Source organism: Notothenia coriiceps, unplaced genomic scaffold (genome assembly GCF_000735185.1).
Source record: "Notothenia coriiceps isolate Sejong01 unplaced genomic scaffold, NC01 NC01_scaffold00002739, whole genome shotgun sequence".
Classification (NCBI taxonomy): Eukaryota; Metazoa; Chordata; class Actinopteri; order Perciformes; family Nototheniidae; genus Notothenia; species Notothenia coriiceps.
The window spans coordinates 24,246-48,518 of record NW_011335440.1 but is presented as its reverse complement, the minus strand read 5'-3'; the positions used below and the strand labels follow the sequence as shown (position 1 = coordinate 48,518).

The following is a 24,273-nucleotide window of genomic DNA, read 5'->3' as shown; positions in this document are numbered from 1 at the left end:
AAACCACTTGAGTGATCTGACTGTAGATTCGTCTGATTAATGTGTTTCAGTACTGGGTCAATAAGAAGGGTTTTCTCTGGAGTAATTCTCACAATTTCCCGTGGACTACAGTGTATACAATATATAATACTAATAATTTAACATAAACTAGAAAAGTTACTTGTTTGATTTAAAGATGCCCTCTTTGTCAAATGACAATGAAGGAATCTTGTTAAACCCAAATTAGAAACATAGAAATCAGGCACAGTTATGGCAGTGAATTTAATCTTTTTTATAGAAAACCTATCAAGGAGTCAAAGGTCTGCACAGCTCAGAAAACCCTCCCTCTGACCCTTAGAAATTAGACAGTTTAAAAATCATTCAAGAGAAAAACTGGAAAATTATTCAGATTTGTTTTGTTCAAAATCCAAACATGTTTTGGTGCAGTGACAATGACAGAATGGAACGGTAATTTAATTTGAATGCTGATAGGTTGGCTATGTTTTTTTTACTAAAGCTTGGATAATCATTTTAATATGCAATATTCTTATATCCATTCAGACACCACATATTTGAGTTATGAACACAAAAAAAGTCAGTTATGTCAATATTATCTTTAATCTTTTACAACACAATTCATAAATAACAATTCATTATTGCTTTCTCTAATCTGTGTTTAAATCATAGTAGAGGCTTGGTCATTGTGGGTTACATAGTGCTTGCAGGACAGTGCAGGAGACAGTGTTATCTTAATTCAATTCAAATGAATCAACATTAACATAATACCTAGCATTTTTTAAGAAACTGTGCTCTATTCATTGCCTAAAGAAAACAGAACAGTTTAGAAACAACAACATGACTGTCATTCACATAATCAGTAAAATGTGTCCATAATGGAATCTATGGTTTTAAATAGACGCAAATAAGATGCCTTTATACATAAAAATGTGCCACAAATTAATTACACCATAATAACAAATGGGCACAGTTCTATCAAAGGTCCAATAAAGCAAAACATAATGACAATGAGAGAGGCAGGGAAAGCTTTTTGACAAGAGAGACAAATGCTATTTGAACAGACACATTTAGGACACTAGTTTGGTTTCAGTGTTTCAACAACGGAGGATTTCAGGAGCACAACTCTTCAGTAAGTGAGTCCAAACTGAAGTAAACAATGAGCACAGGCAAAATGTTACAAATGTTATAACAAGAGCATAATAATATAAGATTTTTAACATATTATAGAGTACGGACAATTATCTTTCTGGAGTATATGTACTAAGATATCCAATTAACAAGATCAGAAATAAATGTATATAATAAGGCCTGAGTCTTGATATTTCAGATCACAACACACTAAGACATAAAACAAACAAACAAACATATTTTGGCCATGCATGTGCTTAGTTTAAAGTTCAAGTGCAAGCAATACAGCAGTTGAAGGAGAGTTATAGTTGTCCTCGGGTCAGGTACAGGTAATGGTGTGAACTGTGGGAATATCTACTGTAGATGTGGGATGATCAACGTCTCTATCTCTCCTCGAGGAAACTGAATTTCACAGTGTAAACAAGCATAGGACTGTTTCCTGAAGCAAATACAGTATAACACATTTACATCATTGAACAAGGCAATATGTTTGGAGCTTGAGTTGCCAGTGGCTTCATGTAGTCCACAGTCCTCTTTTATGATAAAGTCATATTTCTCCAAGTTCTGAATGTTCTTATCCAACAGATGGAGAGATATTTTTAACCCTGCATTCCTGCTGTAGGTTACAGAATAGGGGTTTAATCTGTCAGGGGTCAGAGGTCAACTCCTTTGACCAGTGCAGTCTCCAGGGTGATGCTGAACTCATTGAGAGTGTGCAGGATGCGGGAGAGGGAGTGGACAGCAGCTCGGTCCCGCAGCAGAGACCCCTCCTCGTACGTCCGCAGTGTCAGAGGAAACTCTGCCAGCAGTGGGAGCCACTGAGAGAGAAGCCGGTCCCTGCCAGGAAGAAGAGGTTGGTGGTTAGTACTGGTCCTAAAAATGCCTGATAAAGTTTAAGATTGGAACAGGTTGAGTTAGGTGACTACAAGACCTGGCTGTGTACCTTTTAATGAAACCATTTTCAACCATAAGAAACTAGGATTCATTTCATCTAAATATTTTCTAAATGGTAATATGGACCAGTGCAATATCCAAATCGCAGGTGGGGGAAATGTTTGTCAAAAGGCTAAATAAGTGTCATAGTACCATTTTTTACAAGCTGTATTCTATTGACTGACTTCTCAAATGATCACACAATGATATTTTTTATATATAGATATGTTTTGTATTAAAATATTGATAATTGATAAAGATAGTCAATTCCCTCCATTATCTTGAATCCTATCACAGTATAGGGAATCTCAATAAGATATTTTGTTTTCAAAATGTTCAGCATTCATTTGTCAAGTTTTCTTTCCTTCAAATTGCAGGCCAAAGCACTGACACGTAACCTGAACAAAAAGATCGCCAAATAAGGTCTTGTTTAGTTAATTGAAAACAAAATATATTATTAATACTTTTATTAAATTCACTTAGATCTGAATGATTTTTCTGCATCTCTTGTCCAACCAATACGAAGATGGACACTTAGCGTTTCTGAACTGCGTGTTATGTAAAGGGTTCAGTGTGAGTGTGAATGACCAATTCTTTAAATCAGATTATAGTCCATTAAAACTGTCTCCCTATTTATGGTTCACAAATATGTTTTTTAAGTGTATTAAACTGGATTCATTACAATATAGTACGAGTCCAATAATAAACCTATACTTGTTTTATAAACACAATGATGTCCACTCACCTGATTCCCAAGCAGACTAACAGCTGGAACTTGCCCTCTTTTCCAATGTTTCGTTGAGTGGCATTGATGGCGTTGACGTAGCGGCACAGTGAGTCACACGGCGGACCTCTTGTCATCGTTGCTCCGTGCAGGTCACCCATCTGATCAGCCGTCTCCATGGAAACCACTGCCTTCTCTATAGGAAAGAGTTCATCACACTGTCAGTTCATAACATATTGATATACAGAAAATAAGGTTGTAGAAGACAAACAGTGGTTGTTAACAAAACACATCAATCGTACTTTGTTGCATGCAATTTGATATGTGACGTTCATATTCATCACCACTAGATGGAGACAGGATCAGTAAAGCATCACTTTGAATGAACTCGCAAGGCTTACCCACAAAGTCCCAAACAAACACGTTCCTCAGGAAAAGACGGTTAGATTTGAGCCCGTGCAACAGGAAGTTCTCCAAGGAGAGCACCAGACCTCCTTCTCCACACAACAACACTGTCAGGTTTTCCCCGGGGGAGGGGGGGGGGGAGAAATGGGAGTGAGCAGAGGCACTAAAAGCAGGAGGCACATCTTTAAACTATAGTACATCCCCTGAAATGTCCTCAAATCCAAAATCCTCATGTCTCATTTACTAAAAGGTAGTAAACAGAGCAGAGCAAATGCTAGTACATTAGAGCCTGTGCACTAAAGATGCTATTACAATAAATAGGAGGCCCATTACAGATAAACAAAAAGTGATCCATCAAGTCTCTTTAGAGATTTTAACATGCGATTGAGATGAGAGAGAGGCTAGTCTGATACACAACGAGAAAAATGAGGCCTGCGCTGGGGCCGGGGTAACGAACCATGTTAGAGATCAAAATAACATGCAGGAGGATGACAGTCTCACAGCGCTGCTTGAGATGCTTTGCATTAACCATTTTCCTCCCAATTTAGCTCAGTCAACCAACAACTTAAATGAATATGTTTTAATGTGTAATGCACACTAAACTATTTATTTAGAGTCACATACCTCTTGTTCAGGTTTGTGAAAGTGTTTAACAAGGTTGTTTGCTGCCTCTCTCATTTCTTCTTGTACTTCACTAGAAAGCATTCCTGTCAGGATAAATAAATAAAAGTTAGACAGAACATTAGGATGAATGATGACTAGCATGAGGGGAAGTGGCTTGGAGCTAAATAGAAAGGTGATACAGGAGCATAATCTGTTATTGTACCAACAACTAGGTCAGCTATTGTAACTAAAGAATGTGTTCTTTGTCAGTACGCACTGCTTCTACTGCCAAGCGATCCCAGCACTGCCCGCACACTCTGCGAGGGAGAGGCCAGCTCCGGCGGCGTCCCTGTCCACCGTCCAGCATCCTCCTCTCCACCAGGTGACACCAGCTGACCAATCAGAACTCTCTCCAGGCTGCCGTCTCCCACTCCTTTCCCCAGCCATCGGCCACATGGGAACCTTAAAGGTAGGAAGAGACATGGTCTCATTATATGCTAATATTTATTATACAAGTGCCATTCCTTAATCAGTTCAGATTTAGTCAGTGTACATAGTTTATTTTCACAGTACAGTCACTCAATTTCAAAGTCTACACTACATTATTATAATGTGATCAAGCCGCTGTCTCAGAAATCTCAAATCATCATTCATCGTGTAAATGGAAGCATTAAGTTGAGTAAAATGCCACCACCAATTCGCCCAATTTCAATAATCATTACACAAATACATTTTGAAAGTAAAGTATTCAATGATTTCTTACACAGTCAACTAACAATAGTCATAATTGGTTAATCGTCGAAATATAAGATTTTTTGCTTTTCTGTGATTTAAATAAACGTTTTAACTGAATATATTTGAGGTTTAGACAAAAACATCACCTTTGAAAAATTGGATGGATATTTACGCTTTTTTCCGACATTTTAATAAATCAATCAATGAGTCGCTAATCTAGAAATCATTGGCAGACACCATGCTCGTCTTCAACACAATGCAGACTGCAAAGGTTGTAGCTGCTGCGATGGTTGGCCAATCACATGTTGCATTTATTCGAAGAACACTTATGGTGATTGGCTGCCACAAAAACAAAACATATGCTAATTTCCTTTTAGATTTAGGTACAAAAAAGATTAAATGCAGATATTGTTTGTACCAGTTTGTTATTTCAGTACTCCCTAACTAGTGATGGAACCAGAGAGGAAGACGAAGGCTTACTTGTAGGTGTGTCCAGTGACCTCATTGTACACCATCACACAGTCAATCAGACACTTGGCCAGCAGGCCGGAGTTCTCCTGTCCCAGCTGCAGGGTGCTCAGCCTGCCCAGGTTCTTGCACTGAAACGAAAAGCACAAACCACATTAGAGATGTGTTTCTGTCAGACATGCTGACCTTACTGCTGCAGAGTGGGGTCACAAACCTGGAAATAAATCTCTTGTGTATTCTTTGTCACCGGTCGAACTCCTGAATCACCCAGTTCTCCTGACACGCACACCCAAGGGTCAACTGTTGCCATGGCAATGCTCAGCTTCTTCATGGGTATTATGACAACACGGTATGAAATACCTGGAGGGACACAAGAGTCCAAAAGCAACGTTTTAATTGATAATCATTCCCTTCACACTAAAAAGACGTCAACTGTTTTCACAATACCCAGAGCAAAGATAATTGTCACTGCATTGGGGGAGTTTTATTGAGGTCTCAAAGGTCTGTGTGAATCCATGGGATACTGGCAGCAATTTGATTATATAAGGCCAGTGGGGAGGAGACACAACCACAAAGAAAACTTCCTGTGTCCCTGTAAGCTATAATCTGCCAGTAAACTCTAGTTGTTCAAGTTTACAGGACTTACTGATGGAGGTGAAGACGCGTGTGAAACAGAGGTATTCCACAGTGTTGAGAGAGAGCAGGTGGAACAGAAACTGCTCCCTTTCTTCCTCATAGAGCAGGAATGCATGACGTTTATACAGCTGCCTGTCGGGGGACAAGAAGAAAGGGAAAAAGATCTGTCAGAATCATGACACTCTATAAATGACACCCAGAAACATGAGACTTGTCACAGATTTAAGTCAGTCCTGTGTGAGGCTGACCTGAGCAGCTCCTGGTTTGTAAGCAGCTCTTTCAGGTGCTGGGAGAGCATCTTCTTCTCCAGAGCCAAGTGGATCCAGGCCCGAGCCTGACCCACCTCAGACAGACCCTCACCCATGGTCTGGATGAACCTGGAAGAACAACAGATACATGGAAAATAAGCTCTAATGCGCAACTTTGTCTCATTACATTGTATACTAACTAGGTACGTTTGACTTTAAAAGTGCATTACTTGATACACGTGGTAAAACATATGTAAAGCAACTGACCTTTACAAACTATTCTTCACCCTGAAATGTTTCTGTATGGTCATAAATAGGACACGCCTTCTTTATTTTCATAATACAGTTTCAGTTTTATTAGATGTGATGTGTTTGCCATTTCTTTGTGTACACACCTAAATCTTCACACAAAATAGTAATTGTTGAGAACTTTGTGTTAAACAAAAGAAATAGGCAAGACTTAAGGACATTGTTGCTCCAAGGATGGCTATGAATTTCCCATAATCCTCAGAGAATGAATAAAAGATGCTTTTCCAAAATATGTTAACTTGCATGACCACAAATAATAAAACAACAAACAGGTAAAACATTGTTAAAAAAAGCTGTGTAACTAAGTATTTCACTTTATATATTCTAATAAGATCGAAGCATGTGACTCAGAACAGAGCAAATGGTTGAGATGTAATGTATGTTTATTATTATTATTAAAAAGTTAAGATGTATGTTTTTTGTGACCTTTGCTCATGTTACCTCATATCCTGTATCAAAGATCCTCTCAGGAGCAGAGCGCCGTCCTCAAACGTCCTCTGGTCCAAACCGTTACACCCTGAACAGACAGCAAGTAAAACACAAATGATGATCTGATTCCTAACTCAAGGATTTTACCAAGAAAACACAACCAGTCACGTTGTTCTCTGACCTGGAGCCTTAGCTGGTGTCTCCGTCTTCCCCCAGGCCGCCTGGTAGTGGAGCAGATGAGACCAAAGGGCGGACTTCCCCTGTTCAGAAAAAACACACACGTCAATATTCAGAGCCTGCTCGTACAATCACCTCTTTGTCTTCATTAGCATAATGTGGATTTGTTTACATCAGTTAAATGTCTGAGTCTGACCTGTTTCAGCTGCAGACCATGGCCCCAGGTTCTCTCCAGTAGGTCACACAGGCCGTGGATGAGTGTGTTCTCCTGCAGGCCCGTGATGTTGGCTTCTCCCTGACCCAGTTCAACACTCTCCTTCCCCATCCTCTCCATCAACATCCGTTTAGTCTAAAAAGCCAGGGAATATTTTATGGCATAAACGTCACTCAATGATTTATAGGAGACAAATTATGCCTATTTTACCCTCTGTCGGAAACATTCCTGAAACACAAACTCCCCAGATTGGCAGAAACAATATGGTGCACCTCTGCAAAGGTAGTTTTAAAGGTAGTATGTTTCAATGAGCCTGTATGTTAAACAGGATCGAGTCAAAGCTGAATGGCTTGATGAATCCCATGTTTTTCTGACAAAGACAGCACACAAAAAACTCAGTAAGGACGTTTTATTTGACTGTTTGAGAGTTGGCAGCCATTCCAGATTGAATTTTTATAATATGTCCCCTTAAAGAATGCCATGGCTGCAGTCCCTCCATTATCAAGCAGAAAGAGCTCTTACCTTCAGACGACACTCGCTCAGCAGCCCATCCACAAACTCTCTGTGATTCTGAGTGACAGCTTGAGGCGATGAATCAAGCAGCTTAGACTGGCGGAGGGTCTTCCTTGCAAATGCATGCTTCTGTTAAGCACAGATAAGGAAATGAATCACGCATCCTAAAAGTATGTGTGTGACTTTGTGTGTGTCTGAACGGATTAAAGTACCTGTCTCTGTTCATTGTCCACTCCTGAGTGATCCGTCACCGGTGATCTTTTTAGGTCAGTCCTGTGTGAAGCTGTAACACGGCCGGACCACCTGTTCACCCAGACAACAGAAGAAAACTTTAATACTGAGATTCAAAACATAAGGATTTCAAACAGATAGGAAAATAAATACAAAACTTTAAAAATAATTCTGTTGTATTTGAATACAAAGTCAATGAAATGTACCCTTTTAACCCTTCCTATTTGTTAATTATTTCAACTGTTTGCCAATTAGAAGCATGGTTAACGATTCATTTTAATGAAACATTTATTCATTCAGTAACCCAGCTTCCCCAAATTTCTTTCTTTTTGGTGTCTATATATGCCGGGATCCGGAGTCATGGATGATCCTGCGGTCCTGTGTCATGGATCGCGAGTCCTGGATCTTGAGTCGTGGCTGTGGTCCTGGATCATAAGTCCTGGATGGATATCCTCGTGGATTCATCTTCCTATTATACACACATGCATTTCCAAACATTTGGACTACCTATGTTTCAAATGTATTATCTTTTCAATTTACACACGGCATCTATTGCACGTCTGTCCGTCCTGGGAGAGGGATCCCTCCTCTGTTGCTCTCCCTGAGGTTTCTCCCATTTTTCCCTTTAAACTGTGGGGTTTTCTCCGGAAGTTTTTCCTTGTACGATGTGAGGGTCTAAGGACAGAGGGTGTCGTATTGTCATACTGATATTCTGTACAAACTGTGAAGTCCACTGAGACAAATGTAACATTTGTGATATTGGGCTATATAAATAAACATTGATTGATTGATTGATTGATTGATTGATCGATTGATTATTCAAGATCAGCATCAAACCACTTTGTATTCCTATGTGAATTTTTCCTGTCTTTTAATGTATGTGGATATATTGGTTTAAATTAAAAATGTATATTGAGCTACTCGTTGCATTTCCTTGGCCTGGGTCACAAGAAGCTCTGGTTGGAGACCTATTTTTTTACGTAAAATAACAGCAGAAAAGATTGCTCACTTGTTGGTGTTTTGTCCCTGTGTGAGCACGTCGGCCTGCAGCTTGGGGAAGTAACCTGGCTGATGGCGACCCTGGCCGATCCTCATGTCCAGCAGGTGGGGGTGTATGGCGGTGTGGTCAGCCTTCAGGAGTCTGCGCTCAACGGCCTGAGCTGCAGAGACACACCCAGCAATGTTAACAGTATCGACATGTACTGTGTATACGATGAGTCATGAAAGTAATGATAAGGGTGGATTTGAACAGCATGGAGTAACATAATGTCACAACATCTCAGAAGCAGAGACATTTAGTCTCTGCTTCACAAGCAGTGACACAGCCGGATTGAATTGCAATCAGTGCACTTTCCAAATTGTTTTAAAGGACACAAAGCCCTCTCCTCCGCTTATATTTTATTTTATTTATAATGCCGATCCCTGCTGTATCCTCAGTTCACCCTTTCTAAATCCCTAACTCTATCTATCTTCCCCTGTCTCGTTTAATATCCTATCCTTTTTGTGTTTCAATCATTCATCAGATAATTCCATTTAACTTCCTTTTTAGTTCCCATCTGAATACATTTTCTCCACACACTCCCTTAAGAAGAAAGCAAGACCTTTGGTGCTGACTACAAAAGAGAGAGGAAAAATGGTGGTCGCACAAAGGATAGCAACATAATCAACATACGGTATAAACCCAGACAGATGACAACAGATTTGCAGATTCACTCTTGACAATCTGTCACCCACTTCATCATTCTGCTCAATCTACTGGGGATTCAGCCTACTTTATCAGTATATGCCACCCAGATGCTGAAGAAACATCCAGATGTAACTCCTGGTAATAGATTGTGATTTAAATGCACAGCTCCTTTAAATGGCTGTATCTAATAATGTAAGTTACTATTAAATGCCCAGTACTTTCAACTGAATAGATGTGATTGCCTGTTTTGTTCATGAGCATCTTTACAGTACCTGACTCGAAGCCTGTGGTGCACTTCCTGTAGCGACAGTTACGGGATTCCTCCTCGTCTGTATCGTACAGTCGATCCCTCTCCAGACGGCTGTCAAACAGCTGCTGCAGTGGCTCTCTGTCCGCCCAGCGAGATATCACCTTCCCATCCACGAAGGAAGAAAACATGGATGTTTCCAGGAACCGGGACAGGAAGTGCAAGTGGGTCGCAGGCTGACCGGAGAGGAAGGAACCCTGAAACATTGGATGGCAAAACAATGATTATTAGCTGAAGGAGAACCAATCCAAAATGGGAAGGGATTTATTGTTTTTCATAACAATCACAAATGATTTTAAACACAGAAAAGGTAATCATACATGAAAATAAGTTGGCATGAATAATATAGTTTGATTGATTTGCCATCTAATTGGGTACCTTGTCAAAGGTCAACGTCCCCTCTCGGTTGCTCAACCAGGAATCCAAATCCAGCGCGCTGTGGATGACAAACTCCTCATACCTGCCAAACATGGCAGAAAACCGTCCAGCGAACACTTCCCTCAGCTGAATGTTCAGCTTTGCCGCCTTCAGCTCCTCCTCTTCCTCCTCAAACACGTGTTCCAGCGTCTTCCCTGCATCTGACATCTTTTCTCCTCCACACCTCCGCGCCAGAGCCTGCAGCCTCTCCAGCACTGCCAGCTCCTCACCTCCCAGGTTCCCGTTCCTCCTGTCCTCCATCAGGTCCTCCAGCACCAGGCTGCTCATGCGAGGGGACGCAGTGTAAGGCTTTTTGGTCACACCGCCCTGTGGAGGAAGTCCGAAATGTAGCAGTACCTCACTCAGCTCCTGGATCAGCTCGGCATGGTTTGGAAACTCTGGGAGGGCCTCGGGGGCCTCAACACAGCGATTGTCAATGTCCACAAAGCACATGTTAGCCTGTGTGGAACAAAAAACAAGAGAGTTACAAAAACATGAAAAACACTTTTAATCCAATTCTTTCATCAGAAAATCCTAACAGGTTTAGCCAATAACAATTTTGCTGAGCTTAACAACCAATTAAGATCAGAGATGAAGATTTACCTTCCATTAATAGTTTTGTGGCATTTCACCATGAAACAACCTCAGAGGATTTTAGCATGTGAAGGATTATCTACTGATTACTGTTATCACAGCAACGGGGGAAATTGTGGAAATCTTTGATATCAGGCTGTCACACGGGATCAGAAGCATGAGCCAGAAGATGCTGAGCAATGAAGTACAGAACTTTGTGAGAAACACAGGCACTGTTTAAAAATACAGCTTCTGGAAGCAGCAGTGGAGCATGCCACAGTCAGCAGCAACTCAACCTTCAGCGGTGACCTCAGACAGTCAGTTTACAGCCTCAGGGGGACGTGATGTACTGAACATCAGACAGTTACAGGCATCCTCTTACTCTGTGCAGCCTCATCCTCCTAGTTAATGTCTTTACTATTTAGGCAACATCTTTACATCGTCTCTTTCATTCCATTAGGAAGATCACATGTTTTAAAGGACAAGAAAAGATGAGCATTCAGAATTCTTCCAGCCAGTAGATATTTAGAAAGACCAAATTAGTGTAGGGATTTGGACATGTGAGCCAAACTGTGTCAAAATGAGAAAATAAGAAACCACAATCCAACCAAATTCTAAATAGATGATTAAAATAATTAAAACCTTGCAAATTATCACAATTGCACAGCTTAAGGAATCCCTAATTCTCATTAATTATTCAGCGACGCCCATTTTTCTGGATCTCTCATGCTTGCCCCCCTCCCCCCCAACCCCCAGGCTTTCTTTCAACTGTATCTTTTCTGGGGCAGAGCGACATCAAAGAGGCTTCAGTGAGATTTTCATGCAACATAAAGTGATCTCAGACATAAAGTGATCTCAGACGCTGGATCGAGGAAATGTATCGTTTCAATTTGACATGCCCGAGACAGAGGGCAAATTGTCACGCATGCATAACAGAGAAGTTTAGAAAATGGATGCAAAAACATTTCAGTTCAACAAAACATCATTAAATCCTTATTTTTACATTTTTACCAAGTGTCTGCAACCTTGAGTGCTAACAAAGGATGCTAGAGATCTTCTCGCTTTTTGTTTACTAATATATAAAATGTCAATACAATGTTTTTCTTATCGTCTTTTGCTTAACATATTGAATGTGTTTATATTCTCCTATTAAGCACATTGAATTGCCTTGCCTTACAGATGCATACATATATATAACTCTTGTTTAGTTGTGTACCTCGTGTGGTAGGTGGAGGGAGGAGCGCTGAGCTCCCTCTCTGCGCTGGATGCCCATCAGGAACGGCACAGGAGCCTCCAGGAGGTGATGCAGCGGGGCAGAAACAATGGGCAGGTAGATGTGTTGCCACTGGAATGGGAATATCAAAGTGGTGATGCCCTCGGCCACTGTCATCAAACGCTGGTAGTCTAAGAGGATGAGAAGGACGAGAGAGAGCAATAGGATATTAGCATGAGGGAATAAAATATAATATCTAGGGATGGTCTCCTTGTCAGGGAAATAATTGCATTTCCTTTAACAGTTTTATAACAAATCAATTTACGGAAGTTGCATATAGAAGTATTTTGTTCATATTCTTGATTTGATGCTACAGAGCACAGCCTGATAACTGAGGGGATACTCCACACTCATTAAGTTGCAAAGTCAGTTTCTCTAATCTGTTTAACCTCAAACCCATCTGCTATGCTGTTGCGGAAGGTTACATCTAGGGTAAAGGTAGAGTACATTTTAAAATTAAAATATGTCATGCTAATAATGGTAATTTGTTAGGCGTTAAACAGCTGATTTGCTAGAGATGTTTCTAATTTCTGCAAATGGATCTGCTGGAAGTGTTTTAATCAATATAACATTTATAAAAGTTTATCTTAATGACTTTATTAATATCTTGAGGTCATCTGTACATTTGGCAATAACAGGGAATTTCATGTGTCATCTCAACCATGCTAACAACTGAAAATTTCACCTTTAGAGCAAAGCAGGACTTGCGTCTCCAAAAGTGCACAGGTAATAAGTTGCACCATATTGTCTACACCCAGCAGTGAGAAGGCCTCCCCAAGAGGAAACTCCCCCAGAGGAAGCTCTCCGGGCCCGGGCCGCTGGCACACGATGGGCCCCTGCACCCCGTGGAACCTCAGAGACCTGCCGGGGGGGGGCAGCGGCACCTCGTACAGGATGTTATGGATGTAGCTCTCTATAGGGAGGGGAGGGGCTGTGTGGGAGGTCACAGCCTGGTGCAGCTGAGACAGAAACTGACGAGCAGAGTGAAGGAAGGGGAGCGGCGTGAGCAGGCAGAGCGCTTTGGACACGTACAGAGTGTCCCGAGCTGGATCGTATGACCCCGCGCAGCCGAGGCAGGCGGAGAGCCCGGCCACAGACTCAGCGTCCGACTCATCCAGGCTGCTCACGAGCGAGTCCATGCTGGAGGTGGAGGGCGAGGAGGCAGACGAAGACGAGGAAGAGGGAGAAGAGGCAGACGAAGCTGAATGGTGCTCCACGTGGTGCATCTGGAAAAGGGTCTGCATGGCAGTGATGATCTGAGCACTGGTCACCTCCTCGTAGAAGGTGTGCACAAAGCCGTAGGAACGTGTGCCGTCGTCAAAAGACATTGTGAAGGAGTGAAACTGAAAATCATGCCTCTCTGCCTGCGTGCGGAAGGAAAGACCCCTCGGCATACAGAGCTGAGGAGGCAAAAAAAAGAGGGTTAAGAACAAAGTTGGTATTCAAATGTGACACAAAATAACAACCTCAATAACTGATAGTACTGGTAAACTTTTAAACCATTCTCTTGTTTCTGTATACTAAACTAAAGCCAATCCTGGATGATGTAAACAAACCCATCATAGAAAATACCATTAAAGAAGCTAAACAAGTAACCTTCTTGTTCAATATGCGACAACTGGGTATGATAATTGATTTAATGTACAATATTTGTCATTTCCCCCGAGACAAGTATTTCTTCTATGTTGTGTTGCTTTTGTTGTCTGAAAACCCAATGACCCTGGAAAGCGTTGACCATACCACGCATTTTACCAATACTATAAATATATAACACAAAATACTGTGGTGTCTCCTGGCAGACTTATTTTGAAATATTTTGCTTTCATCCTCCTGACCTTCTTTTCAACCAAGAGTTTGAGAGTATATTCTATGAGAAGCAGCGACAAGCGAAGATAACTGGCTCCAAATAAAAATGTTCAAGATAATATTGTTATCATGTTGTTCTTTTTGTAATTTGACAAATGTACTTATACACAAAAACATTTGGCATACAAACAAACAAGGCATTTCATTTCCACTAAGATCGACACTGAAAGAAAACATTTAAGTGCAATCCAAGATCTCACCATGTTGATGGCATCTTTATTGAAGGGGTTCTTGTCTGTGCTTTCGGGGTAGTGCACCAGAACCTTTGACTTGAATGAGCGTCGGATGGGGCTCTGCTCAAAGCCCTCGCCTGAAAGACAAACAGTGGCACAGAAAAAAAAGAGTTTAAGGATTACCATATTATTACAGAAGGATGTTTGCTTTCACCTCTGCTGAGACAAACTTCATTACATGATGCAAAGGACAGATCAGAGGACATCACAAAAAGACCACAGCTTTGATTCAGGAAAAAGCTGAAGCTGAAAGATGAAGTTCATCTTTTGTTGACAGCAACGACTATTCTGCAGCAAAAAGGGAAAATCCTTCCAAGTGTTATGTAACTCCACTCATAATAGAGATACACTGGAAATGCAGTACAACACCCCTCATCCCTGCAGAAGGAAACTCTTTATGCTTGTAGAGAGAGCAGAGGATAAAATATGCTGCTTTTAATACACCAAACGCACTCAGGCTGAGGACAAAGAATTACAGATTTCTATAGCACAGCTACATGTGCATGAAAGGATTGGATGCAAGAAAACTCTATATTCCCAGAGTCACAATGCTCAGATCTAATTTGTTGACCTGACTGGTTCAGGTTTCTCCTCTTTTTAGTCTCTGCACCTCGTGTCAGCATCTAGTTCTGGTTACATAAAGAGTGCTGTCTGTGAGCATGAGCACAGGAAGAGGAGCTGCTGAAGATAGAAAATAAAATGCGTGTGTATGATTCAGCGTGAGTAATGGATTGACAGTAGTGAATAAGGAACATTCATTATTCAGCCACTTTCAGGAGGGGGATGCCCTTGGACAGTACTCCTCACTGTATTCCCCATTTCACTGCGTTCAGCTTTAACTGACACCATTGCATTACAAGAACAAAAACAAATGGCAAACTAGCATTTCTCTCGGGTGTCATATTGACACACTTATTCAGCATTCAGGAACATCGCATATCAACCTAAGAGGGGGAACTGCAGAATGAGAGAGGAGCACCACTTCAAGTTTTACTGAGTCACATTCACAAGTGGGAGACAGAAGCTAATGGATCACAGTGAAGAGAGGGGGAGTCAATGTTCTTTGCGAAAGACACAAATTGGTGTTGGCGCTGAAAGGCATCGAGCACCTAGTTGCCATGGTATCACCTTCCGCTGGGGCTTCGAAAAATAGCCATCAAGACGAAGCTCGTCAGCGCTTTACGTCATCCTGAGTTTCATTAGCTGACCCCAAAAAACACCAACATGCCACTTGGCAAGAGTTCCCACCACACAGCGTGCAGAGACCCCATTCAGCAGGAGCCGCTCTCTTTCTCTGTGTTAACAACACCGGGTAGGAGAGGGATGTTTGTTTTTGTGTTCGAATGAATGCCTAAATGTCTGTTTCAGTGAGGCTGTAATTAGCATGCTTAGCCCTTTAAACACATTAACACATACACACAGTAGAAACCATGTATGACCTGGGCTGCAAGCAATCATTATTGTAATAATCATTTAATATCCCTATTATTATCTTGATTAATCTTTTAGCTCAAAATGACTTTCTTTTACAACTTCCTAAAACCAAATGTGACACCTAGAAATTCCTGCTTTGTCTGACCAGCAGTGCTAAAACTAAAAACATTACATTTAATTTCACATAACACAAAGAAAATGTGATGAATCTCATAATAGAGATGCTGAAACTAGTTCATATTTGGCATTTGTGGTTTGATTTTTTGTGTATTTGTTTAACAAAATGTAATGATTCATTTTCAGTCTATTGACTAATTGTTTCATACATGTAGTGTTTCAGCTCTAATCCTAAGTATATTCATTCATTAACACTGTGACTATAATCTTTAAGACAACAACAACAACGGGTTTCATATTCAGTCCACTGTGTAGAGATCCATCACACAGGTTTACCTCACTGAATGATGCCCCATCCCTAAAACAGGCACACTTCATTAGGGTTGATTGAACGGCCATAAAGCTAGACATCTGTCATGCTCACCAACAGAATTACCCCCACCGTCCCACTCATCACACATCATTACATGAGTAGATGAGGACCGATATAAAAAGCAAAAGAGATTAAAAAGACAGAACATTTCAGCTGGCACTGAATGATGAGGAGTTGTTCTTTTCTGGCTAAAATAATTAAACTCACTCTGTCTTTGATATTAGAGATTTGTCCGCGCATTAGAGGATGAATCAAGTGACATCACAAAGATAAATCTCAGCCTGAGACACAGACATGGTGCAGGGCTTGTTTGCTTAAAATAAAGAATGTAAGTGTTGAGTGCCTAAAAATAAATTAACTGTCTGGAATTTCTCCGTACAGTTAAACAAGTGCAAAACGTATACACCTCTTTGCAATCAGTTTTTACTTTCTGTGAACATTAAAAGTGTAAATTCTTATACGAAACTTGAATGTAGGGTCAGGGAGTTCTCGCCCTTCTGTGATGTCATCCCCCAGTGACAGTCTGCTGCTGAAGCTTCGGCCATCCAGCATCAGGCAAAACCACGTGACATTTGATTAGGCTGCAGAAAACACAGTGGCGTCTATTGAGAAGCCAACAAGGGCAGACTGTTTCTCGGTAGTCATACTCTCACACATTGTGTTATTAGTCTATGCAATACAGAGATGCTGTATCAACTCACACATCCCTACACTTTCAGATGCACAAGATAGAATAAACATTGCTTGACTACAGCTTACAGAAAATGTAGGTTTTGTCAGACAGAAAATCCCTTGAAAGGAGAGCGGAGCCCCTGCTGCAGTGGGTCTGAGATGACCTGCTGTTATATAATCAGATTGGTGGAGCTCAGATATACCGGCCAGCAGAGCTGCCACTCGCCACAGGGAGTCTGATATCAAAGCCCCTGATGGTAAGTTAGAGCAGTAATTAATCTGCAGCAAAGCCTTGGGTTCACTCGCAATACACAGCTCACCCTAAACACACTGTTTTCTAAAAGACATTTGGCTGAAAGAGAAAGAAGATCTGCCTGCCATCTTGCCCCTGACGAGCTGCTCTACATGAGTTAGATTTCTGCTACCAAGAACACTGGGAGAAGAAAGGGCGTGACTATTGTTTGAGATCCTGGAAAGAGTTGGTAATGAACACACCTGAGCAGCCCTTTCCTCACAAAGACTCAGAGCAGAACGGGTGCACAGAGGGCTCCTGGGTGAATCTGTCCTCACCTCACCTAGATGAGTGTCAACAACTGAGTGGGAGAGAAGCAGCACCACTTGGGGTCTCTATTCCTATAACAGCTGAGAAGCTTTCAACCACAAATAAACCATCACGAGTAGCACTGCAGCTGTCATCACCTTGGCAACCCCCACATCCACCTACATCAACCATTTCCTCCCATCTTTGTTTTTTTTTTTTATATAAGAAAAGGACAGATGTGTTTTGATGGATGAAAGAAGAAATCCATCTGTTTGACAGCACAAAGAGCTGAACAGAAAAACTAAATGTCTCAGATTATCATTTTTTATACTTTTAGGTTTACAAAACACTAACAGTGTAATCTGGGAGCTCGTTCAAACACACATTCCTGTTGTTATGCACGATCCATTGCCTGGATGCTCCATATGTGCTCCAGTGCTATAGGACAACATCTTGTCCGCTTTCTATTAAACCCTATCTTTGCTATTCCTTATCCAGGTGTAGCAGTAACAGTGGATGACTTGCAGAAACCAACAAAGCTATATTTTCACTTGCCTTGCGATGATGCTGCTGAAAATATGATGAAAACACAATGAACACAATGGTCACAATGGTAATGCGTCTCTTCAAGCAGGGATAATACAAAAGGACAGGACTATGGATGATTGTAAAATGGTCATTTTAGGTTATTGCTTCAAATCATGTGTTTATGGAAAAATGAATTGAATATTGTGTTAGGTATCTGTTACATTTAAAATATATCTTAAATACTCAAATCCTGCCATTATATAATAGCACATTCTAATCGAATTTTTTTGAGAAAATCTTTTTGGAGGTAAAATGTAATTAACATGCCATTTTGTACAGGATATTATGTTGTCAACAACCCTGTGAAAGGAAGAGGAATGTGGTGTCCAATCAAAACACATTTAAATGGATGTCACCTCTACACATACAGGCCAACATTACATGTTTTTAAATGACATGAAACGTGTCCACGGATGTGTATGAGTTTAAATGGATTTGTTTGGGGGGTGTTTGTAGACCATGTACCTGCTCCATCGTCCGGCTCCAGGCCCGTCTCCGTGTCCACTCCACACTCAACAAAATAGTGGGCGAAACGGCAGGAAGCCGATCCGGTGGCCGCTGCAGTCCCGCTCATCCTCGACGCGATTTAAGGTGTGAGACTTTTGTTTTGCTGCTACTCAACGTGGTGGATGTTCATAGTTGATGCTGCTAATCCCAAATGTTTTCGCCCCCCTTCGTTCTCGCTTTCTGATCCGTGCGCTGGGTGCTGTCGCCCGCCTCTGTGACTCTGCTCGGGCTCAGCGGGATCCGGCGATGGTCATCTCGTTGTTGGGAGGGGGAGGACGCTGTGGGCCTGCGAGGGAGGGGGGAGACAAAGACCTGAGAGCATCATCACTGTTAAATAAGCCTCATTTTAAAGGTTGTCGTCGAAATCATCATCCGTGCCAACATCGCACAAATCAAGAATTTTCTTGGACTCAGTGATTTGTCAAAATTATACATTTGCAAATATTTTTCTGTAGGCCAATACCCAAATATGCATAGGCTACTCGTGTAATTGTTCAATGTAATTGCTTTACAAATTAAGGACACTAAAGGTAATACACCATAAATCATTAAATTGGTAATTGAAACAATAGAAATCCGTCTAGAAGAAAACAACTTTAATATAAATATACAAGTTGACTGATGAATGTAGGCTGTTCCACACATTTTACATATGAATGTAATTTAATTAATGGGGTGTACAACTCTTCAAGCCTATGCAACCCGTTGTAGTCTAAATCATATTAAAGGCTCTGCAAGGAACTTTCTAAAGTCTTAGAAAATAATTTAAAATTGAATTGAGAATTTTCTCAAAGGAAGCCTGAGCTACAAGTTGAGGTGTGGAGTTTGAAAGAAATGCTTTGAGCTTGTTTTTTAAGGAGCCAGGGAACAACTGGAATACATATAAGTTACATCATGGAAAATGTAGGATGTAAGTGTAGCAGTTATTTACACTATTTTCTATTAAACAGTGAATAACATTTACTTTTTACATTTTCACGACTCCAGGAACAGCATTCTGAAAGAAATGAAGATACAGTTGTAAAGGAGACCAGAGAAAATACTGTTAAAGTAACCTGCTGGAAATTAAAGCTTGTACTCCATTCTCTACTTCATGGTAGGGTTCTTAGTATTCAAAGCAAAAAGGCAGACCCAATTGCACCGCCTACCAGCCAACAACAGCAGAGCTTGACACAAATTCAGTCATTGCTACTAGATTAATATTTTTAAGAAAAAAACAGAAATAAGGATGTTGATATACAGATCTTGTCTTGTAGGGTATTTATTGCACCATTCAAACAAACACAACAAACATTTGTCATTTGATAGGCAAAAAGCTTCATTAAATAAATCTTATAATCTAGGTCACAAGTAAATCAGCCTCCTGCTGTTCTGGTAAACCATAGTGCCTGAGAGATTTTTAGGATTTGGGTTCAATAAGGTCAGTAAAATGTGCAGCATTTCATTACACCTGGACAGGCTCATATCATAAAATCCTTGCATTAAAAATCATATTCTGAGATAATCCCTTCTTTCATGCACTTTCACTCTATACTACAAGAGAGCCGATGACCCACAGCTCTAGCCTTTCACTTACTGTGAGTGCATACTTAACATTCTATCTCTTTTGTTATTCAATAACCATTGTATGCAGAAAAATGTTTAAATATACTAATGGTTAGAAAACAAAGGAATTACTATTACAGGCTACTCTGTAAGAGGTCAACCCCTCCATTCATTTTCAAGCTGCGCATCTGCACAATATGTGTGTTAGCTGAAACAATCACAGCACATCCTTTTCCCTTGCTACTTCCCCCCCCGCTCCTCCCTGGGGTATTACCGGCGTGTCTGAGAGATGCAACGCCACCAGTTACGTCCTGGTTTTTTCCCAGGAAGCTGAGGTTGGTGCCCCTTTGATGTCAAACTTTACTCACGTTGTATCCTTACCATTTACATTCAGTATATTCATTTGTAATTACTGCCACAAATGTATAATATTTTCCATTTAATTAATATTATATGTTATCCATTTATTATAACTTGCAGTATTTTGTGTAATTGAATCTCCCTTTGTCTTGCCTCCATGCATCTCTGTAATTTCTGTGCATATGACCAAGTTAATTATTGAAGGTGTCCCATCCACTTTGGTGGCTCTTCTTAATGTGGAGGTAAGGTTTCAGCTACAAGTTCTTCCCGACAGACGGATCTTTGACTAGTCATGGTGCACTGATTCTCAAATGAATTACATAAATCAAAGATTATTGAAGAACATGATCTTTTAATCCAACATGTTGATAAATGAGCCATTCTTGTCTCCAAGGCATGCTAAGGTGTACGGCTCTCCATCTACAGTAAGTGTCTCTCTGAGCCTCAGAGGGTGGTTTGGTCGAGCTGCGCAGGTCGTTCTGACACATTCTCTAGAAAATGTTTGGCAGTGGGTTTGGGTTCCAAAATGTCACCTGGAACATGCCTTCAGAGAGAGTACATGACTTTCTCAGAAGGGAGGGCACTGTGGATCTTTGAAGGAAAACATTTTCTGGTCATGAGAATAAGCTGCAGGTGGCAGGAAAAGACAGTGAGAGGTTGTCTGTTTTACATTATATTGCATGAATGGTCTGCTGCTGCTCACTGGTTGCTCATCAATTCATTTTAGTGAAAGAAAGTGTATATATGGCTGGTGAGGTGTGATGGATAATTAACTTAACTGTGACGAAAATATTGATGTAGAGCAGGGGTTTTCAAAGTCTTACGCTTTTCGGCCTCCTCACAAAATTCCTATGGGATCATGATTATGCTATTTCATGGCTATTTTAGCTCCAATTAAGCTAAATCAGTCTAATATTGCCGTTTGACAAAACTTCAGACAGAAAATACATAATAGGTCTGTCCTATGGTATTTCTGACTCTGGTAAAGCAGAAGAAAACTCCCTGAAAACAAATGTATCTCGATACTATTGCTCTAACTAAATCACACACATGTAGGCTTCTCTATGAGATCCTCCTTTGATAACTTAAGTAATAATTACTTTAATAATGTTCCCTTCCCTTCAATTGAGCCTACCTTGAGGAGACCTGACTCCCACTTTGAAAATCTCTGATCTCTAGAGCATTGTAAATGTAGATAGTGAAGAAATGAAAGCTTAATATCAGCAGAAGGCCTCTCAGCCTTCTATTTTATGAGACTATATCAATAGATTTATAGTTGACATTGAAGGGTGAAGGGTTGATGGCTTTGGCAAATTGTGTGAAAGCATAAGCTGTGCATGGGTGGGTCAAGTGTGCAGAGAAGGAGGTCTATGTCAAGATGCGAGCCACCTGGGACTGAATCTCCACATCAGGGTGTGAGAGCAGCTGGACCAGTCTGCTGTGGAGCTGGGAAGACTCATCTAACATGACCCGGAAGAGGCAGTCCTGCTTCCGCCTCAGTTCATCTGCCACCTGGGCTGAGGCCCTCCAGGCCTTTAAGTTCCCTGCGAACGTCAGTAATCGTAGAAGCACGGCAGAGGCTGTTCGTGCGTCAAACAGCAGCACAACAGAAGCTGGCGCCTACAGAGAAAAGCAGAAAAGACAAGTGCAAAATGAGGATGTATAAAAGAACTCTGCACCTTCCACAACAGTGTGTCTTCAAAAGAAAATAGATGATGCTGCATTTCTATTTTCTTGACCTCTTAATGCAGAACCATGATACATTATTTTTATATTTCCTTTACTCTTACCTGAGCTTGAACAATGTCATCCATCATATCTGGATTGGATGACAGATTTACAAGGACTTTCAAAGCCTGAACCTGGAAGGCAAATATTAGAAGATAAATCATACTGTATTCATAGCTTTTATCTGATTTCCAAGAGCTATTACAAAATTAAAAAATGGTATGAAAAATGTGAATAATATTATTCAGATGCTACTTTGAAGATACCAACCTGTAAAGTTTCCTTGCTCACAACAACTAGAGAGAGTAAAAGTGTAATTGATCCTTTTAGCAAGTGTTGATGTTTATCTGTGACTGAAAGGTTGGTCAGCAGCCTGAGAGCACCAAGCTGGAGCTCAGAGTTCACTGGAGACATCTCAATCAGCTCCAACACTTGTGGCACATAAACCTATGAGACACATAGGCATGGATATATTACCAGACTATCTTGTATGCAGCAACTGATTTCAGGATATTTGCAGTACAGCATATGGTGACATACCTTTATTTGTTCCTGGTTTTGGATGTTCATACATAGATTATTCAAAGCATTCAGAGTCTGCACTCTAACCTCTGGTGCAGGATCAGAGAGGAAACCAGCTATGATATGAATCCCTTCAAATTCCAGTAAAAGATTCTGGAGGATTAGAATAGAAGAAAATAAAAATGATAATACATAGCTGAAAAACTCAGTACTAAGCACACTTGAATTTCGTTTTTCTAAGATAGTAAACTCTTACTGTACCTGATTCACAGTAAAGGCAGCAGAATTTCCTAGCGTAAGTAGGATCCGACATCTGTCGGTTGTATTATTGCTGGTCTGCAGACATGACAGGAGCATTTTCAAGTGCTGTGGATCCAGGTTGCCAGGGGACTGGTGGGCGAGGTCACCTACGGTGGAAAATAATTTAAAAAACATTTATTGGTATTCAGAATCAAAATCCAGTAGATCTCAATGCATTCTTTCACTTACAAGGAACGTGCTTTGATGTATTAGTGCAAAAATATAAACCTATTCAATATAATACATATATATATATATACACACACACATATATACATATAAAATAATACACGTAGTTTACAGAGATGCTGTATGAGAAACCAATGTGAGTTTGGAAAATTGCACGGTATAAATCTATTCTAGTAGACCTCAACAATGGAATTATGATCAGTGGAAATGGCCATGACATGGGACCTTTAAGAGAAAATAAATTAAAAATAAAAGCAGATACAACAATCAATATATAAGAAACGTACATTATATATATTATAAAAATATATACATTGTGTACAGGTATTTGTGTTTAAATTAAAGAGTTGTCAGCTGTCATATGTGTAACTCTTTGCACTGGAGGAGACTGAATACCACACACAGTAGCTTTTCTTTAACAGTCAAAGGCTCACATTTGAGATCATAGTTTGGGATATACTGGCAAGTCTGTGTTTACAAACAGGACATAAGAGAAATCATTTAGATACACAATATGCTGGAGCAATCAGATATGTTAGTCAAAGCTTCTGGCCCTTACCTGAAGCACCCACAGGTCGGGGACAGACCACATCCAGTCCGGACACTCTGGCCAGCAGGCTGCCCGGCTGCAGGGTACCTTCACTGGGCTGACTGCTCCTCACACCAGCACTTTCATTGGCAGCACTTTTTTTGTTTCTCTTAAAACTCTCCCCGCTAATGAGTTTATATAAACCGTAGGAAGCTCCAGCGCCGGCAACTAAACCTAGAAACGCTTTCATGTTGCCGAGCCTGGGAGTAATGCTGCCATCGCCCATGCTGCTGCTGCGTCTTTAGCTAACTGTTAGCTAGCTAACGTCAAGCTACTGATGCTCAGTAACGTAACTAACCCGGTTCATCAGTAAGCTAGCGCTGAAGACAACCCGTTGAAACCACAACAGAACCCAACCAAATGAATGACAGCTTCATTGTTCTGAAAGCTGGAGAAGTTTGCATCCGAGCTACAGTTGTCAACAATGATAATGCTCTGTGGTTCCGGGCAGCTTGGGTTGCCATATTTGACTGACAAAAAGCAGTACAGTCAGAGTTTAAGAGTCGCCATCGATAACGGTAATGTTTTATCAATAGACACACAAATAAAAATAAATAACACGGTTACAATCAGGACAAAGTGATGTATAGAGGTCATACATACAATAAACGTATTTTGGATCAGATAACATTCATAATTATTGTATCATAAAGCTATGACGACATAAATATGTCAATAAGAATAACGCTTTGATTTAGTTGT

General features: G+C 40.7%; 3 protein-coding genes across 3 annotated transcripts in view; 1 reads left to right on the top strand and 2 right to left on the bottom strand.

The window, feature by feature from the left end:
- Positions 1-257: 257 nt before the first annotated feature.
- The window catches only part of LOC104940834 (DENN domain-containing protein 5B-like), a 24,783-nt gene continuing 767 nt past the window's right edge, over positions 258-24,273 (bottom strand). The window contains exons 2-22 of the mRNA XM_010765822.1: positions 18,297-18,624; positions 14,074-14,183; positions 12,693-13,407; positions 11,951-12,138; positions 10,123-10,620; positions 9,710-9,941; positions 8,760-8,910; positions 7,732-7,822; positions 7,529-7,648; positions 6,989-7,141; positions 6,797-6,875; positions 6,628-6,703; positions 5,878-6,006; positions 5,640-5,761; positions 5,208-5,353; positions 5,006-5,124; positions 4,068-4,252; positions 3,812-3,894; positions 3,184-3,310; positions 2,804-2,978; positions 258-1,962 (exon numbers count right to left, since the gene is read on the bottom strand). Coding sequence (XP_010764124.1) covers positions 1,779-1,962; positions 2,804-2,978; positions 3,184-3,310; positions 3,812-3,894; positions 4,068-4,252; positions 5,006-5,124; positions 5,208-5,353; positions 5,640-5,761; positions 5,878-6,006; positions 6,628-6,703; positions 6,797-6,875; positions 6,989-7,141; positions 7,529-7,648; positions 7,732-7,822; positions 8,760-8,910; positions 9,710-9,941; positions 10,123-10,620; positions 11,951-12,138; positions 12,693-13,407; positions 14,074-14,183; positions 18,297-18,405 — 3,792 coding nt within the window. The 5' untranslated portion in view covers positions 18,406-18,624 and the 3' untranslated portion in view covers positions 258-1,778. The remainder of the gene's footprint in view (positions 1,963-2,803; positions 2,979-3,183; positions 3,311-3,811; positions 3,895-4,067; positions 4,253-5,005; positions 5,125-5,207; positions 5,354-5,639; positions 5,762-5,877; positions 6,007-6,627; positions 6,704-6,796; positions 6,876-6,988; positions 7,142-7,528; positions 7,649-7,731; positions 7,823-8,759; positions 8,911-9,709; positions 9,942-10,122; positions 10,621-11,950; positions 12,139-12,692; positions 13,408-14,073; positions 14,184-18,296; positions 18,625-24,273) is intronic.
- Positions 19,496-24,018, bottom strand: armc10 (armadillo repeat containing 10). Its single transcript, XM_010765821.1, has 6 exons — positions 23,542-24,018; positions 22,755-22,900; positions 22,512-22,646; positions 22,242-22,418; positions 22,034-22,105; positions 19,496-21,863 (listed from the first exon to the last, which is right to left on the bottom strand). The coding sequence occupies exons 1-6, from the start codon at positions 23,795-23,797 to the stop codon at positions 21,612-21,614; spliced, it is 1,038 nt and encodes a 345-aa protein (XP_010764123.1). The 5' UTR covers positions 23,798-24,018; the 3' UTR covers positions 19,496-21,611.
- Positions 24,010-24,273, top strand: part of fbxl13 (F-box and leucine-rich repeat protein 13) — a 15,884-nt gene continuing 15,620 nt past the window's right edge. Inside the window, exon 1 of the mRNA XM_010765829.1 lies at positions 24,010-24,089. The gene's annotated coding sequence lies outside the window, so the exon portion shown is untranslated. The remainder of the gene's footprint in view (positions 24,090-24,273) is intronic.

Excerpts from the sequence above, each read along its gene's own strand:
- armc10 (XM_010765821.1), bottom strand. The coding sequence starts at position 23,797 with ATGGGCGATGGCAGCATTACTCCCAGGCTCGGCAACATGAAAGCGTTT. Across the intron at positions 22,901-23,541 it reads CCGACCTGTGGGTGCTTCAG|GTGACCTCGCCCACCAGTCC; the intron begins GTAAGGGCCAGA and ends TTTCCACCGTAG. Across the intron at positions 22,419-22,511 it reads AAAACCAGGAACAAATAAAG|GTTTATGTGCCACAAGTGTT; the intron begins GTATGTCACCAT and ends TGTGTCTCATAG.